The 18,913-nt window shown below is 44.8% G+C and overlaps 1 protein-coding gene across 2 annotated transcripts in view; it reads left to right on the top strand.

Moving 5' to 3' along the window:
* Positions 1-3,238: 3,238 nt before the first annotated feature.
* The window catches only part of LOC135219156 (actin-related protein 2/3 complex subunit 2-like), a 152,955-nt gene continuing 137,280 nt past the window's right edge, over positions 3,239-18,913 (top strand). Inside the window, exon 1 of one of the 2 annotated variants that reach the window (XM_064255679.1) lies at positions 3,239-3,411. In XM_064255679.1, coding sequence (XP_064111749.1) covers positions 3,338-3,411 — 74 coding nt within the window. In that variant the 5' untranslated portion in view covers positions 3,239-3,337. The remainder of the gene's footprint in view (positions 3,412-18,913) is intronic. The other variant, XM_064255678.1, reaches the window with a different exon arrangement.

Here is an 18,913-nt window from a genome sequence, read left to right as displayed (position 1 = left end):
AAATACGATTTGCCCTTGGTGGGACTAATCAAATTTGAGCTACAGCAGAAGATGCTTATTGGTCTACAAAGTCACAATATTTAATTCTTCTTCATAATTTAGTATTCTGAAAAATGAAAGGGGGGGGGGGGCATATTCAAACCTAACAAATATCTCTATCAGATACTCGTAAGTACACTATATAAAAAACAAGACCCTTCACGTTCTCACGTTCTTACATACTAAATTGAATTCCAAGTCTCATCATGGCCCATTACTAGATGCACGAAACTATTCAGGTTCGTTGTAATTTTCATTAACGCTTGTTTAATTTGTTTGTGATGCAAGGGCGTTCACTTCACGCCCAGCCCGCCTTTGTTGACTAGCGTGAGTGCAGAACCACTCGTGGCGGTAATTATAGCTATAAGGAATTTTAGATGAATAATAAGAAATTATTAAATAAGAAGTGGAATAATAAGGATCAATGGATTAAAAAATATGCGTGCGTCTCACAATCTATCCTTAATCTTTAAATACGCAGAAAAACAAGCAATGTAAAATACTCGGTTAAATGAGAATGATAAGCTAGGTTACTCGGTCTAGTCTCCAAAGCGTATTTTCTCCTAAAGCCTCAGCCTAATAATTCATAAATAAAGATATCATTGACAGATAATTGTTCTGCACATTTTCTTATAGGAGGTATAGCCCCGTCCTCATCAGGCACTTGTCTGACAGATGTGAGGCGGTGCAAGGGGAGGGGAGGGGGGAAGAAAGAAAGAAAGAATAAAACAAAAAACAGTGGGATTCAACAGAAAAAAAAAAGATGGACCACCGTTCAAAGTCCCAATGTTGAGCCTAATATCATATGCATTTTCCAGTGAAATACGTAATACAAAATATAAAACATTATAAGCCAACAACTGCTACGTCTAGCAGCCCTTTACATATTTTGCTGATCCTTGCGAACAAAGTGGCTTCCAGCTGCATAAACATCTGATCTTCATTTGTTTCTCCTGTTCTGTTTACCTTTTACGCATCACGTCCCGCTGATAAGAGGCGTTTTGATAAAGAAGTATAGTCACGAGATAGCAATAATAAGCACTTGAGAAGAAAACCACGCAGGGCCATGTGAGGAAAGATAGAAAAAGTTTATTTCAAGTGATCATTCTTGTCTCAGCGAAGTGTATTGACAAGACAGCGTGGGGGATAGCGTTTGTGCGCTAATACCATTGTTACATCCTCAGTAGTTATTCCCAAAAGTACTTACTTGCACCCATTCCAATTCTACATCACCAAACTGTATTCTGAGACCTATTTGTTCATTGATGTTTCTTTTTGCACTTACTTTCCTGCAGTACAACTTGTACTACTTAAGTCCAAGTTACCCTCACCTTCTGCTTGTTCGCCTCATTAGTACTCCCTCACGTAGGTGTATCTCACATAATCTCAAGTTTTCTTTCAATAGACTTCACACACACACACACATACACACACACACACACACACACACGAAAAAGCACGCACATAGACCAATTTATAATCATTTACTTAAAGCATTACTGATAACCCCTACAAGGTGATAAAAAAAATATCAAAACTGAGAATGAAAGCGTGAAAATGAGTTCCTAATACATAGTCCATGAACCTCTTCCTGATCCAGGATCCTACAGATATCCTAATATGAGATCCTGCTAGAGTCCTAATAAATGCCGTAGAATGAGGTCCATACAACGAACCGAAGGATCCCGGTAATAAGTTGTAATAATGATGTCCTCAGAAAAGGTCTACGAGAAACTTAATGAAGAGAGAGAGAGAGAGAGAGAGAGAGAGAGAGAGGGAAGTTATTTCAGTTTCCTTACATAATAAAACTTAGGTCAGGTAATCTTGTTTTATGAAATTATAGTATGTCGCTTCTTCCTGGTTACCACGACAGTAGGTACAACTTTGGTATGAAATATGAATTACGTATAAATACATTTAAATTATCAATGTTAGTCAAGGTACCACTGAGATGATGATATTTCATTAGCATGTCTCACTGACACCTTATTCCCTTTCCAAAAAGACCGTTTCACGAATTCCAGAGGTACATGTGTGGAGTTTACGTTAAAAAAATTTGAATAAATATCTTACCAAGTACTTTCGTAACGCAATGTGTCACTGACCTGTAAGCTCTGTAACAAAGTATATCAATCAATGAATCAGTAAATAGAGAAATTATTACAGCAATAATTACTTTAGTGGAACAAAGTTTTATTAGAAACGCAGACGACACTAGGTTCACGATTCACGAATGAGTGATAGATTAAAATCGCATCCTTCTGGGAGCCACTTGATTTTATAGATTGACGCACAAGGAAAATCTTAAACTTGATGAAAAAGTCGTGTATAAATTGCATAATAAAAGCGACGTTACATTTTTCCTAATATAGATATCCTGAACCAAAAGTCGATTAGTTGAAAACCAAAAGGTCGAACACCTTTGTAGTAACCACCAAGATGGCGGGCGGTGCCGGTTACCATGGTAACTATGATCCACGGGATCCCTCTATATTTCTATACAATTTATGGTAATAATTACATAATACCTATTATAAAAAAATAAATAACAAATTTTATGCTACTAAATAACAGTAAGATGTTAAAAAAGTCACGACAAACATTTTGAGAGGTTTACATTTCAAATATTATTGGAACCAAAACTTAAACACAGTCATTACGGAAGCCCTCTGTTGATTATCAATGTAAATTTATAGCTTCAATTAGCTTAAAAATAGTATTAGGTATACTAATAACAAAACATACTTATTGTAAAATGAACAGTTCATCAGCGGAAGTTATATTGTGGTGATCTCACTCATAGATACCTGCTCGCGATTAGACGCCTACGAGTTGATCTGTTGGCGTCGTTTGGTTTTACAATGAAGTCGACAGCTGCTTTTGGAGCTGACGATTAAACATATAGTATACCTACAAATTATTAATATGGAGTATTAAATCATAAAAAAATCGTTTTTGGAGAGAGAAGACCGCTATTAGGAGCCGTAAAATATCATGCATAACTTGTACATGAATGCCAACTGGTGTCAAGTGTTCTTATAAATGGGATCATAAGATTATATAAGTAATAAGTACATTGAAATCTCCTTTGTTATTCCTAAAACTTAGGGCACATCTAAAAATTCTTCAAATAAAAATTTATTTGTTATATTTTAACGTAAAGAACGACTTCGGTGGCACTTGTCGATCATACGATGGAATGTTGCCAAGTTGTTATCAGTTAGCGGTGGTGGACGCCCTAGTGAAGAATACATAGATTAAATATCTTCTAATTCGGGTTCCTCATGCATCTTTCATTATGATTCTTCTAGAAATTAATAATAGAATCCTCGAGGAAACTCTTACCGTCAAGATTAGGAATTCGTTAAACGGGTGAGTCTCATAGTTTGGTGACGTTTTCGAAAGATGATAAAACCGGTCTCGTGCAACTGTCAAAATCCTTCTGTCTTATTTGTGCCTCCTTTTATGTATCCGCTTTATGCTAATGGCATTCGCGAGTCGTATCTAGGCTACGGGCAGAGTGTAGGTTAGTTTGGGGAAGACTTGGTCCCATTTAAATGGCCCGGAACCCGAAAAGGTGTTTAATAAAATAATGGGCAGCCGTAATCGGTCCAGCGGCCTAATGTCGAAGTGTTTGGCAAGCCCAGGCCTAAGCTACGGGAGATATACCCTACATAATACTATGGAAGCATATTTTAAGCTTCACTACAGCCAATCTGAAACCATATGTGGTCGGTTATTTGTTTGGCCAGCCTTTAACTACAATCAGATGGTCTCTATGCAAGTGGTGCTGAGTAGGCCTGCCTAGGCTATACAAACATACACTACTAGGGTAAACAACCACATGGACTGGCTCAACACACCGACGGTCGCGGATGGCCACCCTCCGAAAAAGTACATTATAACGCGTCCTGACATCGGAGATGGGCATCAGTCGCGACTTCTTGTTGGTGAGAAACGGAGCTAAAGACCTCTACTCTCCTTTGGAAGTAAGTATTTTCTCCAAAGTTAGAAATTAAGGCCAAATTTTAAGATTTAAACAGAGGTTAATGAAAAGTGTGTCCAACGCAGTGCAAATCTCACCAAAACGCTTTTGAAATTTTTACTTACGCTTGAATATTTTAGAAGATTGACGCCATCTCGATGTTTGCGGAGTCGCTTGTGTCAATAAACTAACCATTTCCTGTGATAAATCCGCACACCACTTGTACCCACAGACGCTGGGGCACTTTCATCACAACAGTCGGAAAACGGTCCCTCTCTGGCTTGTTTGTTAGTAAACAACTGTTTTGGTAGAAGACGACGACGAAGAGTGCACTTCGATAATTTTTTAAATAAATAGTAAAATATCAATATTTTACATATTTATGATGGTTAATTTGAAAATATTCGTTATTGAAAAAGTAACTCGATCCTGACTCAAATTTAAGTAATTATTTTTTGGAATTAGGACGTTCTTTTAAGTCGTGTATTATGACGTCACGACATCTTGACTTTTGTACCTATTGTAAATAATTGCTTTACTCAACTTTCTTGCAGAACAGTTTACCAGTTATTCATGCAGATTATCAGCTCTTCATGTAATTGTTATAATTGTAATGTGCATATAGGGTAGAATATCACGACAGGCCAACCCTCATCACGGTGGACGGGTCTTATTCACTCGATATTTAATTGGTGAAACATGAATACAATTGCAACTCTAAGCATACCATTTAAAAGACTGAAGTTTCGTCAACATATTGTGATATATGAAAGCCCCATACGAACTAAAATAAGCATGTGAGCTCTTCGTAAAATATGTTTTCAAGGCAGTTTTGAAATCCAATATGGCGGCTACGTTTTGCATGGACGGTTCTCATCATCAGTGACGGCCACCACCATCTTTCCCCAGCCTTCCCAGCACTCATTTGAACAATGTTAGCGTATGTATGTAACGTTTATTGATCTTACTCAAGATTGCAGTTGTAATCAGCACAATAAAACAACATTTTGTTGCCTATATTAGTGAAAGTATGAAACTTGTTATTCCCGGGGTTATGGTTTGAACTGAATTCATTTTTACCTTGTAATCGGCGGTTTTTATCCTTACTGCCATCACAACTGAAACTCCACAGTGCTTATTTGATTGTTATTATACACATTTTGGTCTCAGTTCACTCCACATTGCACTTTAAACCCGTTGCTGTTCCTGGTTTCTAAGCGCGCGCGCCATAAACACAATTACGAACAGCAGACGACGACAGACGACGAAACTGCAAAGTTTTATTCCCTAAAATGTTTACTTTACTCGTTATTTAGTTTAAATTTACTTTATTTAAAAATTTTGATTTAATTCATGTATATTATCCCTTTTTTGCAACCAAATTACCCCGAAAAATTACAGATATTTCTAAAGTAGATAAAATCAAATGTTTCTAACGTTTTCGTACATCTGGTTGCCGAAAACCATAGAGGAACGAATACGGAAAAGTGCAGAGGAACGACTACGTTTTTTTTTTTTTGCTTTTTTGTTTTTGCTAGCACTTTCATTGATTTCAGGTCTATTAGTATTTGAATTTCTTAATAATCGTATGCCAGAAATAAATGTAACCTTTAATGTTTGCATGCTTTAATGTTTGCATGCTAAGAATGGCAAAATCATCGTTGCCACATTAGTGGAGGCTTCACACAACATACGCCGTTCCATTATTATAAACTGTTTCCATGAATTCTAGTTGTCATAGTAATGCAATAATGATAAAATTGCTTTAATAATATGTATATATACTTCCAATACATAGCCTAATTTCACCAATTTCAACGTTTTGTGTGTAGTCTTATACCCAGTTTGGAGGGTCAACACATACCGAATGGCAACAGAGAGAGAGAGAGAGACAGAGAGAGAGAGAGAGAGAGAGAGAGAGAGAAAGGAAGGCGGAGGAACGAAGAAGAAAAGGGATGGCGGTGGAGGTGGGGTGGGGGGTGGGGAGAGGGTAGGTGGAGCTTTATACACGTGTTCGTATCCATTTCTGCATAATGGAGTTTTTGTCTCTTGGTACAAGGACAAGTGTCGTTATTCTTTACGATTAGTGATTCACGATACCCTTATAAATTACGGCACTGGGTGTAATGCACTATAGCAAAATCTCGTTCTGTTACGAGTGTTCGTTACAGAAATAGGTATTGCCCAAAAACGTGCTTGCACTGTCTCTGAAACCCATAGTAGACATGCTGCTTAGTTGTCAATCAAGTTTTTATAACCAAGTATTTTTTACAAGCTAGCTATTGAATAAATTTGTATTTTTCTCAGTCAAAACATATGCCCCTCAATGCTAACTTTCCTCTTTTAACGACTTTCTGGTCATTGCAAATTCGCACCATAATTTCTTATGGTGCGAAAACAGACAGAGGCCCATGGACCGAAAACGATTGCGTCACACTACGGCGATAATCCAGCAGTAAAACATCTTCATATATCCAAAAAGTAAATAATAAAGATATATATGCGCATTACGATTATAACAATTACATGTATAGCTGATAACAATCTGCATGAATAACTGGTAAACTGTTCTGCAATGACAGTTGAGTATAGCAATTATTTACAATAGGTACGAAAGTCAAGATGTCGTGACGTCATAATACAGAACTTAAAAGAACGTTCTAATTCAGAAAAATAATTACTTAAATTTGAGTCAGAGTCGAGTTACTTTTTCAATAACGAATATTTTCAAATTAATCATCATAAATATGTAAAATATTGATGTTTTACTACTTATTTAAAAATTAGCTAAGAGCACGCTTCTCGTCATCTTCTACCAAAACAGCTGTTTACTCCTGGCTTGTTGTTGGTGAGAAATCGTGTTTCGATTGTTGTGATAAAAGTGCTCCAGCGTCTGTGGGTACAAGTGGTGTGCGGATTTATCACAGGAAATGGAAAGTTTGTTGACACAAGCGACTCCGTAAACATCGAGATGGCGTCAATCTTCGAAATATTTTTAGTTGTAAGTAAAAATTTCTAACGCGTTTGGTGAGATTTCCACTGCGTGGGCCTCCATTTTCAGTACCCTCTGTTTAAATCTTAAAATTTGGCCTTAATTTCTAACTTTGGAGAAAATACTTACTTCGAAAGGAGAGTAGAGGTCTTTAGCTCCGTTTCTCACCAACAACAAGTCGCGACTGATGCCCATCTCGGGTGTCAGGACGCGTTATAATGTACTTTTTCGGAGGGTGGCTAGCGTTGATTATAGGTGGCCTGCTTGGCCTGCTGTGATATTCTACCCTATATTGTATTATTTACTTTTTGGATATATGTAGAAGTTTTACTGCCGGATTATTGCCGTAGTGTGACGCAATCGTTTTCGGTCCCTGGGCCTCTGTTTTCGCACCATAAGAAATTATGGGGCCGAATTTGCAATGACCAGAAAGTCATTAAAAGAGGAAAGTTACCATTGAGGGGCATATGTTTGTTCCGACACGGCATACAAACCTTCGGTCCTTTTACAATAGGAAGGTACTAGCGGCAGCTGGATAGGTCGTAAGCTTTCGAACAAGGGGTTCGGTAGTTAACTGCTTGTCCGACAGGCGCGCGCGCACGACTGGGAGGTAAACAAATCACTTTTGCTTTCGGCCTGCTGGCGTGTAGACGTGTATCATCGCTCTCTGCCCGCTTCATCGTCGTTGCTTTCGCATGGTTGTGTTTTTCTTTTTCTATTTATCTAGTGAAACTGAATTGTAAGTACAATCATTTCATCTTTATTTCCATTGAATTCAATTGTGAATTAAAGGATCTTGGTTTCTCCACGCCCTCCGATTACCCGAGTGCCGGGACTGAAGGGCGTAAGGGCGGGAATTCATTTTCCCCAGAAATGATCCTCGTATGTGTATGCTCGGTGCCGAGGGCGGGAGAGCGCTGCGCATCCGAGCTTATATTTTGGTTGAAAATGTGTAGATTGAAATCGTAAGTAAGTGCCCTTTTCATTTATTTTTTTTTTTTGTGGGGGGGGGGGACCTGTATGCTCGTTGCCGAGCGAATGCGCTCGGCACGAAACTTATTCTGTATGGAAGTGGAATCGCAAGTACAGTATTCTTTTTCATTTTCATATATTTATTTTGATTGTAGCAATACTCATTTTGGATGAGTTTCCGCTCTTACCCGGAAATTGATCCGTTCCCCTTTTTATTTGAATGAAGTGAAATCGCAAGTGCAGTTCTTTTTCATTTTCATATTTTATTGAGATTGCATTATTTACTTGGATCAATGTTTCCGCTATTTCCCGGGAATTGATCCTTCCCCTTTTTATTTTGTATGAAGTGAAATCGCAAGCGCAGTATTCTTTTCATTTTCATATATATTTTGATTGCATCAATTCATTATGGATCAAGGTTTCCGTTCATAATCGGGAATGGATCCTTTTACCCTTGCGCTCGGTACCGAGGGCGCAAATGCGCTCGATCCGAGCCCTTATTCATTGTGAAGTGAATCGTAATGCAAGATTCTTTTTCATTTTATTCCTTTTATTATTGATTGCATCAATATTTATTTGGTTCAAGTTCCGCTCAGTCAGGGAATTGATCTTTATGCCCTTGCATTCGGGCCGAGGGCACGATTGCTCTCGGGCTCTTATTATTATTGTTGGGTACATGGGTGCTGTGCGGGGGTGGGGAACGAGAATCCCCCCCCCCCCCCCCCCCCCCCCCCGCTCAGCTCCCACAGATGGCCCTTCCCTTTCGGGGGGGGAGGTTATCTGGGTTCTTCTCCTCCCCGCGCGAGGGGACTTCCCCCCCCACTAATCACTACTACTGTTATTTCCGCAGGTGCTACTGCCACGAGGGTGGACCTTGGTGAGGTATGGGCGTCCTTCCATTTGCAGGGCGTGCCTAGTGTCCAGGGGCTGCGGTTCTATGTCTGGGCCTACTGCGGTCACCCATGGAGTGGTGACCACGCTCCAGGTGACGACGTCCCTCCTCACCTGGTGTACTCGCCTCACGTGGTAACAGTCTTGCCTACAGCCGTTGTGAAGTGCCGTTCGCCGTACCTGAGAGGGGGGCGTGCCGCCGCCGCTCGTGGTTGCCGCGCTGCCGCGTGCCGCGACCACACTTCCGCTGCCCTAGAGCTCGCCCCTGGACCTGCCGCCGGTACCAGGATGTTGCTGGCTGCTGCTCCACTTCCTGTGTTTCCGGTGCTGCCTGCCGTACCTGCCGATTCTGGGCTGACTGTCCATGCAGTTGCTGACGATGCTGTCCCTGCCGTGCTGCGCTGGCTGCCCTGCCGATGCTGCACTGGCTGTCCCTGCCGTTGCTGCGCTGGCTGTCCCTACCGATGCTGTGCTGGCTGTGCCTGCTGTTCCTGAGATGCCCATACCTGCTGACGTCGTCCCTGTTCGTGGTGGTACTACCCCAGACTTTGGTCTGTCTGTACAGGTGCGTCCGGGCCCTGTGGCTTCGGCTACAGCAGCCCCGGCTCCGCCCTGGATAGCAGATCTTACGTCTGTCCTGAGGAAGCTGACGAAGAAGAGGAGGAAGGTGTCGTCGTCGTCGTCTTCATCTTCTTCATCGTCGTCGGCTGCCGCCTCTTCCCCTTCGACTTCTAAGACTTCACAGCCGAGGAAGAAGAAGGTTGCCTCCTCCCTCCTAAGAAGTCTCCCTCGGGAGCTTCTCGGGACCCGTCTCACCTCGGTGGGACGGGAGGTTTCCTTCCGCTGGTCCTCCTGCTCCTTCGGGAGCGGGGCCCGTCTCTTCTTCCGCAAGGAAGAAGACTACGGGGACCAGAGGGGTACCGGCTAACACCGGTACTTCCTCGCCTGGTGTCAGTGGTTCTGCCACTGCATCAGGGTCCGTCTCGGCCTCTCGTTCGCGGGAGGTACCGAGTGTACGGTCGCCTCCCAGCGACCGTGCAGCCAGGAACCAGACCTCTGAGCCCGCTCAGCGTCAGGTTCACGGCACGGGGCGGAAGACTGGTGACAGCCGCTCATGCGACTCTCACCAGACCAGCTCTCGCTCTCGCGGCGACCAGCTGGCTACCCGGGGACGTGACGGTCCACGACCGGCCACGGGCTGAGGCTGGGAAGAGGTCCTCCCGTTCGCCGGTGCCAGCCACGGCTGGAACCAGCGACGTGACGTGCCGTGAGGACAAGCACCGGTCTCACTGTGACAGTGGAGCCTGCAGGTCGCCTGACCGTTGCTCTCACAGAGAGCGATCGGGTACGGCAACCAGCACCAGCTCTTCTGACACTCGAGATCGGGGCTGCTGTGCTCAGTCCAGCCGTTCTCCACAGCGAGACGGTTCGACCAGGCCTGCAGCTCGATCGCCACCGCGGGTTGACGATCGCCTGCAGCCCTCCAAGCCTGCTGGTTCTGCCAGCGAGCGAGGAGGGAGCGTCAGGTCTGCCTCTCCCGTACCTTCAACCTCCTCGGGTTACACCGGGAGGAGCGAGGTATTGAGGAGTGATCGTGAGGGGTGCGCCCCTCATGATCCCGCCACGACGCCCTACGTGCCAGGCACGGTTCTTGGACCGGCCAGGACGTATGCGCAAGTGGATGGAGAAGACCGAGAGGGCTGTCGCTGTTCCCCCTTCTTAGGAGGAAGGTTCTCGGAATATGCTCGTTCGAAGGGCTTAACGGTCCTACTCTGCAAGATGCTGTGACTTCCGAGATCCAGAGGAACTTTGCCGAGGTTATGGCGCTGATTCGTCAGCACAACGACCTCGGGGAAGGATCGCCGCTCCCACCAGCAGAGCCACGTCTCGGCTCGAGTCGTTTTGGGGCCCGAGAGGGAACCCAAATCGACGGTGGGTCTGCCGCGATCGGAGCTTGCCGACTGTGTTGAACCAGGTAGTCTCTCGTCTCCGGACAAGAAGGCTCTCTCGGTTCTGGCCGGTCGAACAAGCTACTTCACCTCCTCTACTGCGACAGAGGCATTTCTACGTGTCTTCGGACACCGTATTTGAATACCCCTTCGGTCCTCCCATGAGAGGTTTCGACCTCGACGAGGACTGGAATTGAGTCGGTGAGGACGGTATCGGCTCTCTCCTGTCAGGTGTCGATCGTCCCCGCCACCCAGACGACGTTCACAGTGGCGGCAGACCCTTACCTACAGTATGAGTTCGTAACCCTCCTCGGGAAAACGTTTTTCTCCTGACGATACGTTTTCCCAGGCTCTGAGAGGCCATCGCCGTAAGGCGATGGCTGCTCCTTTTCTTCTCCAACTGCTAGTTCCGCTGGGAAGGCGAGCCACTATCCAATTCCTCCCCCATTCCCTCTCTCCTTACGGCTACGAGGGAAAGGGGAGGGATCCTACAGAGATTTCTCTGTAAGATCCCACTTGTTGGGGACTGCGCTACCGGGGGGACCTTTGGGTCCTACCTGACGTAAGCCCCGTCGTTGAGGAGGGATCCTGCCCCTTTCTCGATTCCTACGGGAATCGAGAGGACCACCAGCCGATATCGTTTGACGAATTACGGTGGGGGGTTGGGTTTCGCAGAGTGCTTAGAATTACGAATTTCTAGCGCACTCAGAGTGTTCAGAGTTTTTTACGATCCAAAACACTAGGCGAGACCACGGTCCAAAGTGAGCGAGAATCCCCGATAAATTGTTACAACGATAATCGGGAACCTCGCTTATGCTCGAATTCCTGTAATTTTCTAGCATTTGGAAGAAGACTGCTGCTGAAAAGAAGAGTATCTCACAGTAGGCGATTAACCTGGAATAGAGAAGAACGGACGGGAACTTCCAGTTTTGGCTTGAACTATCGTCTTCGGTATTCTGTTCACCATTGAAGCTTTCCTTGTTGGGAAAGACTTCTCCTTCACTCTCTTGACTAGAGAACGAAGGCGGTCGATCTCCAATCCTTATTCTCATTCCTCGAGAGGAAAAAGAATTTAGGATGGAGGTCGTGGTAACAGAAACTTACAAAATATACTACGTATATTACCCTCGCGACATGATTCTTTTAACAGTTGAATTGTTTGGGGGGTAGGCGCATACCGTAGTTAACTCTACGGTTTGTGACCGAGACGAATTGTATCTTAATTGAACTGCAACTCGGGGTTGCCTGCAACCTCCCAGCAGTTATCAGTTTCGATTTTAGATACTTGGTATTGTCATGACAACACCAAATCAGTCTTTTGTTAATTTGACCAGAAATCCGTTTTCGTTTTCAAATATAAATGCCTCGAGCGTATTCTTTATGCTCGATGGTTCTAGCCGAACGCATTCCTTCGTGGAATAATGGATTACCTGGCAACTCAGGATGACGAGTCGCCGAGAGCTGCTGCGTATTGAACTGCCTGATAGCAGCTCAGTATCAGCTAGGTCTCGGAGATGCACGGTCGGTTACGTCTCTCTCTCCCCTGGTTTGATTGACTACCGAACCGTATCTCTGCCCAACAAATCATGACTTAGGTCTCTGATTAACGGGGATTCTCGCAATAAATGAAGGACCATCTACTGCTGTGACGCTTGATTTCATCGCCTTCGACATTGCGAGAATTTTCAACAGATATCTCTTGGACTCGTTCATCTTTCTGTTTACCGCACGGTAACAGAAGTCTGTACTAGTCTCCCGCTGCATCGCACCGCGATAATGCGAATGATTTTTCCAGACATCTGAGTTTGTCTTCAAAATATCTCTTATTCGTAGGTGTGCAATTATCATTGCTCGCCCCGAATTAACAGATGTGTCAGAAGACATCGCCTACTCTCCGACCTGACAGCTCTACTTCCAAATGTTCTAGCCCATGAGAAGCAGTTCTTCAGGCAGTATTTCCCTGTCTCTTCATTACTGAAAAGCGCTCCGCTTTTATTGCAACTACGATCCTCACCGGACAGCAATGAATAGCGGTAGCGTTCTCAGTCTTTGTAGCACAGGTTCAGAATCTTGAGAATCCTTCTCTCGGTTCAGCTGTGAAGACGTAGTTTCTTTTTTCTGTAACAACCTTTGTCTTCAAACGGCACATAGTGTTGTTTCTCTTTGGCTGAGAATCACTATACTATGAGGATATCTTGCCATCTAGGGAAACCCCTCGGTCCTCTGAAGGCAATTGACTTTCGCCTGTTGGGCACATGCCTTAAGAGAATCATCACCTCGCCTTCTGGCATCGGTGACGAACAAATTATTTGTTTAGTCTCTTGGCATAACCCTTTTAATGGCGAAGGTCACGTGACTTGCTCGGGTGCTTGGACAACTTGCCTCCTACCGAACGCAGTCGGTCGGCAGCTGTCATAGCGCCCAAGTCAGTTACGAACTTCTGCTGTGGCTTAGTTCGGTTGTTCCATAACAGTCTTTTGTTCTTCGTCCTAAACGGCTTGTTACAGTACCCATACCATCGACACCCACCATTGAGTGTCGGTGTCCTATCCACTACCGAGAAGAACTTCACTGCTTGGGGATAGGAGAATGTGAGACACTTCGCTGCAGACGGATAGACCAGTATGGGTACAGGACATCACCGAAGTCGAGAAGAGGGATAGGTCATACGACCATTCCCTTCTTTTCCTCTGAGGTAATTGCATGACTTTTCCTGCGAAGTCAAGCATCCAGGGGATGGGGATTCGTGACGCTCGATTTCGTACCGACTTCGTAGCGAAGACTCAGAACCCTTCGGTTCCTGACGATCGGTTTAGAGTCCTTCACAATCCCCTCCCTAATGGACTTCACCGCCTTCGATGCGAAGGAGATGCTGCTTTGTCCTGTGAAAGCGCGACCGCGCTTTCTGAAGAAACTCGACATCCCAGGCTGAGTGTTGAAGACTCTTCGTCAGCACCAAGATGACCTAGAAGTACACTCCCTCGAGTTACACAAGAACTTCTCCGTGGCGCAGGTACTGAAGGCAGGAGTCTGGTACAACCAGACCACTGGCACCTCCTTCTACCTTTCTGATATTGCCCACAGGTCCTTGGATCGTTTTCCTTGGGACCCCGTGTGGGCTGCTCAACACGTTGTGTAGCTAACCCAGACCCTAGCAGGCTGAACAGCATCGAGTCCTGGTGTGACTGTAAGAATAGATAAGTGAATGAGAGAGTGACTGGCTTCTCTTCCTATCTTTTTCTCCCCCTCTACCTTGTGGGTAGAGGATAAAACGGTCATCACCTTGCTGGATAAGACGAGATGCCCGTGAGGCTACTCGACAGAGCCCCATCCTATCCCTTTCACTAGGGAATGGGAGCGAATATCCACCACTTCTCCTACAAGGGGGGGGGAAGTGGATGCCAACGAGACAAACCATAACTTTATGTTGCCTCTTGCAAATAGGAACTTGTTCTTGTTTGCTGGTACGAAGAGATAACGCTTGCCTCTCTCTTAAGTACTTGGTCCAGAGGTCTGACCATTGATCCTGCGGTGCACACCCGATCAATCGGACAGAGGCTTGGATCCCTACCTCGCTCTTACGACCAGGAGGCATTCCAAGGTTGGGCGAACACCAGTCTGTTCACAAAAGACTCAGATTCCTCCCACCAAGAAGTGAGTTTTCTTATTGTAAAAGGACCGAAGGGTTTTGTATGCCGTGTCGGAACAAATGACAATTTGTCCAAAATTGCATTTTGTTCATGAAACTTACCTGTCAGAATATATATTAGCTGTATTTTCTGAAGTCCGACAGAAATTCAAAAACCCTTCCGGCACACACGAGTGGTCGGCCAGGTGGTTAGTACCCATTCCCGCCCGCTGGTAGGCGGGTATCAGGAACCAGTCCCATTTTCTATTCATATTTTTTCTGTCGCCGGTGCTGGAAACACCTGTTTTCAGTACCTCCGTCTTAGGATTTGGAAACTTCATGCCGCTAAATATCCTAATTGTCTTTTGATTTATTGACTTGGATTTGTGGCTAGGCTACGCTATCTTAAATTGTTTTGAATATGATTCGTTTTTTGTATATCTGAATCTAGTTAGGCTAGTTTCAGAGGGTGTTGTCTGCTAAGATAGGGTGTGGCTACCGAAAGCTTCGGTAGTTCCGCACTCGATATGCACGAGGGCTATGTGTCTTGCTTCTTTGTTGAGATTTGTCATGTAAGGAGTGTGAGACTTTGTCTAATTCCGCAAGGAAGACGTATGATTCGTATGTACGCAATTAATCAGTAAACAAAGTCAGGGTAGGCTAACCTACCTGTAGACTTTATTTTTGCCTAACCCTGTAGTATGGCCTACGGGCTATAAATATGTCTCGTGAGGTAATGCCCTTTTACGTTATAGATTCCATCTGTATCTTGGAATCTAAGGTGCTCGCTCTCCTATCATTGTGGTGAAGAGTGCTACTTCTGTAGTTGTTACTCCTAACCTGTAATGTTGCCTTCGGGCCCTAAACAGTTTTCTGTAGAGGGTATTGACCTTTCTCTGATACTCTATCGATTCGTAACTTAGAATCGAAAGTGCTGGCTTTGGAGAGCAAAAAGTGAAGTGGGGGCTAAGTGCGTGACAGTGCCCCTTGTGTAGTGGAGGGTGCGTCAGATCGGCATTATTTCGCCTCTAGGCCGGGACCTCTGCTTGACTCCCAGGAACAGGGAGAGAGCATGTCGAAAGCCGAAGGAGGGTTACGAGGACTCCCACCGATCCTGACGTGCCTTCGGCAGACCTGAAGTTACTCCCAGGCTGCCAAAGTGCGTGCACGAATCCTGAAGGATTGCTTCTCGTCCTCCGAAGCGTCCTCCCTGCGCAGGGTTTTGGAGCTTTCGGAAGGACTCGCGCCCTCTAAATAGAAGCTTTATTTATAGAAGAGGACGTTTCACGTCCTCTCTCTCTCTCTCGTCATGCGTTGCAGTGAGAAGTAAGAAGGCGAACGTCGCCTGAACTCGTGTACGTCTTTCCACCGAGAAAGCAAGTCATATTAGCAGGACCTTTTGCTTTTGGCGCGGACGTCCTAGCTTTGTTGCTTGTGAGAATAAGAAGGCGTTCCCTTGCCCCGCGTATTCTCACACGATCAACCCTTCACCTGAGACTGCTTCGTGCAGTCGGTTTTTCTCTCCGAGATGTCTAATGCTCTTCCCGTGAAGGCAGTTTCGCTTGCATTGACGCCTGTCAGGAGCGTGACGCTTTTTCTGCAACGCTTTTTTTTTTGACAGCTCGGCTTGGAACGGGACGTTCGGATGGACGCCAGGCGCGCGCGGGTGCACGCCAAGCGCGCACCAGTAGACGCCGAGGCCAGAGCGCACTGCCAGTGGATACGAGCAGCGAGCGGCGCGCTGAGAGTGCTCGCTGCTCGCCAGTGGAACGCCGAGCGGAAGGCGCGGAGAGTGCTCGCTGCTCGCAATGACGGCGAGCGTGCTCGTGCTAGTCAGTGGACGCCGAGCGCGCACTTCGCCAGGTGTGTCGCCTGGCTGAACGTTTCTGTTGAAGTCTTCAAGCTGATTTGGGCCTAAAGATTTTTACCTAACTTCGGTTATCCCTTCTACATCGCCTGCGAAGAATGTGAAGTAAGCAGTGCTTCGGAGGGAAGCTTAAAGTGAAAAAGGCAACTTCGTTTTCGAAACCCAGCAAGACCAGGGTTTCGTTTGAATTATAGAGGTCTTTGTCAGTAATATTGCTTTTCGTAAAGTCCAGGATTGGATGGAGTTATGGAAAGCTCAAGGAAAGATCTCTTTTGCTCTACCGCAGTCAAGACTTTGCGGTAAGGCAGCTATGGGTTATGTAAAAGCTCGACGTCCTGCACGTCAGGACTCTCGGCTACGTTCAGTAGGATTCTTGCAAAGGCACTCATCAAAAGGAGGAAAGCGCAAAGACAGGACTTCATTTGCCATACTGCCAATAAATTTTGATACGGGAGAGGAAGCTGGTTGGAGAGTTTCTTCCTCTTCCCAGGATAATTTTGCAAGCTTTTTCAGCCATCATTGAAAGGTCTTTTCAGAAGTGATAGATTTTGTTAGTTCCTAGTCGGGACCTTACGCTGCCGAATTGAACATCGTCATTCTACCTGTCGTAAGCCGTCTCTTAACAGGATTCTTTGCCCCTTCCGTCGATTTGAGACGGGAATCGAAAATAAAATGCTCGACTTCCTGGATTACGTTTTGTCAATTCAGTGAATTTCCCCCATTGACAATATACTATCGTTTTGTCAAGTAAGTGGGTATCCCCTCATTGACAAATTATCTCTTTGTCCGTATATGGGTTAGTTCTCATTGACAAACTTCTCATTAACTTTATATTGCGTAAGCGGATAAGCTCTTATTGACAAGATTCGGAAGAGCTCTCATTCATCATTCGCAGACTCGTACAAGAAATAGACTTGTAGACTACGTCAATGAACGCTTATGTCCAATAAACATAAGAAGCTTGAGCTGTCCGCTTCAATTCTCTTGAGTTTTGTTTATGAAACTTGCCTGTCAGATATGTATGTAGCTGTATTTCCGAATTCAGCTATAGTCTATATGTCCTGCCAGGTAAGTATGAAAAAACTTTATTGCAATATATATCATATTTTGCCTTGCGTTATTTTACTACTGGTTGGCTCAAGTCATATACGCTTGCTGTAGTTACCTCTCGGATGGCACCGAGAGGTCTATTGTCTATAATTTAAGGACATTTAATCGTTACTCCCTGCAGCCTTCCAGGAGTTTCCGATTTATCTTTTACCGTTGTATGGTAGTGTTATGACGACACAAACGCATCTATATATTTAGCGTTTTCTGTTTCGCTTAAATATACCAGCTTGAGAGTCTCTTTATGCTAAAAATACGGACCATATTTCTTCGTAGAATAGGGTAGCTGGCAACCCAGGCATAAAGTTAAGAGACGACATCGTAAGCTGCTGCTGTCACTGTCCTCTCCGCCAGTCCCAAACGAGGCAGTACCAGCTCGTTCGCTGTCATGCGCTGTAGGTTACGTCTCTCTCTCCTGCGGGATTGACTGACTAACCGTATCTCTGTGCTGGCAGTTACGTCTCTCTCTCTCCTGCGGGATTGACTGACTAACTGTATCTCTGCCCTACAATCACGGACTTTAGCCTTAGATTGAGGGGATTTCTTACATGAATGAATAAACATTGCATTCGTTTTGCCTTACTATGTTCTCAGAGATATCTCTTACTCCTTTCGTTGCTCGTTACCTTGCACGTTATAGGACTACGAGTCTACCGCAACATTTCACTATATATGCTCTCCTGCTTAGAGCAAGCGCAGCCTTTTAGGAAGTAAACATAATTGTGTGAGGGAATGGATGAGCTTGCTGGGGACCATTTCCTTCCTAAAGAAGTTTGTTTCCCTGAATAGACTGCAATTCAGACCTCTACAGTTTTTTTCCTACCGGGAAACTGAATTTTATTAAAGATCTAGGAATGATTCTGAACATCTCTCGGTGCGTTAGTATCACTTGAGGTGATAGAAAGAAGGTGCCGGACATCTGGAGAGGGTTTCAGATGTCCTGGATCATAATCTGAAAGAAGTGGAAGCAATTCTGTCGTCCCTCCAGTCCTGGGAAACGAGTTTTTGGAACCAGTGGTCCATATCAACTCTGATCTTCACAGCTCTCTCATATCTTAGGAAGTATCTTCTCTCGGTCCCTGTTCGGGTTTACGAGAAAGAGCCTATTATAACAAACAGAAGTAGAATGTAACGATCCTCTAAGGAGGTTCGTTTGACCAGGATTGCAAAAGTCCGTTACGAATCGTCTCGCTCGACTGGCAGCAACTACTGACTTCCGAGTGGATCTTTCTTTAGAAGTATGTTTAGAGTTATGGAGACTTTAGGGACGTCCTTTCATACATCTCTTCGCTATGATATTGAACAGGGATGGATGTTTAGTCTCTTTTTCCCCTTTTTCAAACGCTTAGGAATGTAATAAGATGATTTTATACCATCACAGGGAGCGACAATGACGCTAATCGCCCCATGTTGGCCTTCAAGATCCTAGATTCACAGAGGTCACGTCCTCCAAGGACCTTTTCCGAGAGAGTCGGTCTACTTT

This window comes from Macrobrachium nipponense, chromosome 1, assembly GCF_015104395.2.
Source record: "Macrobrachium nipponense isolate FS-2020 chromosome 1, ASM1510439v2, whole genome shotgun sequence".
In the NCBI taxonomy this organism is placed as follows: domain Eukaryota; kingdom Metazoa; phylum Arthropoda; class Malacostraca; order Decapoda; family Palaemonidae; genus Macrobrachium; species Macrobrachium nipponense.
This window is presented reverse-complemented; position numbering and strand designations above follow the sequence as displayed.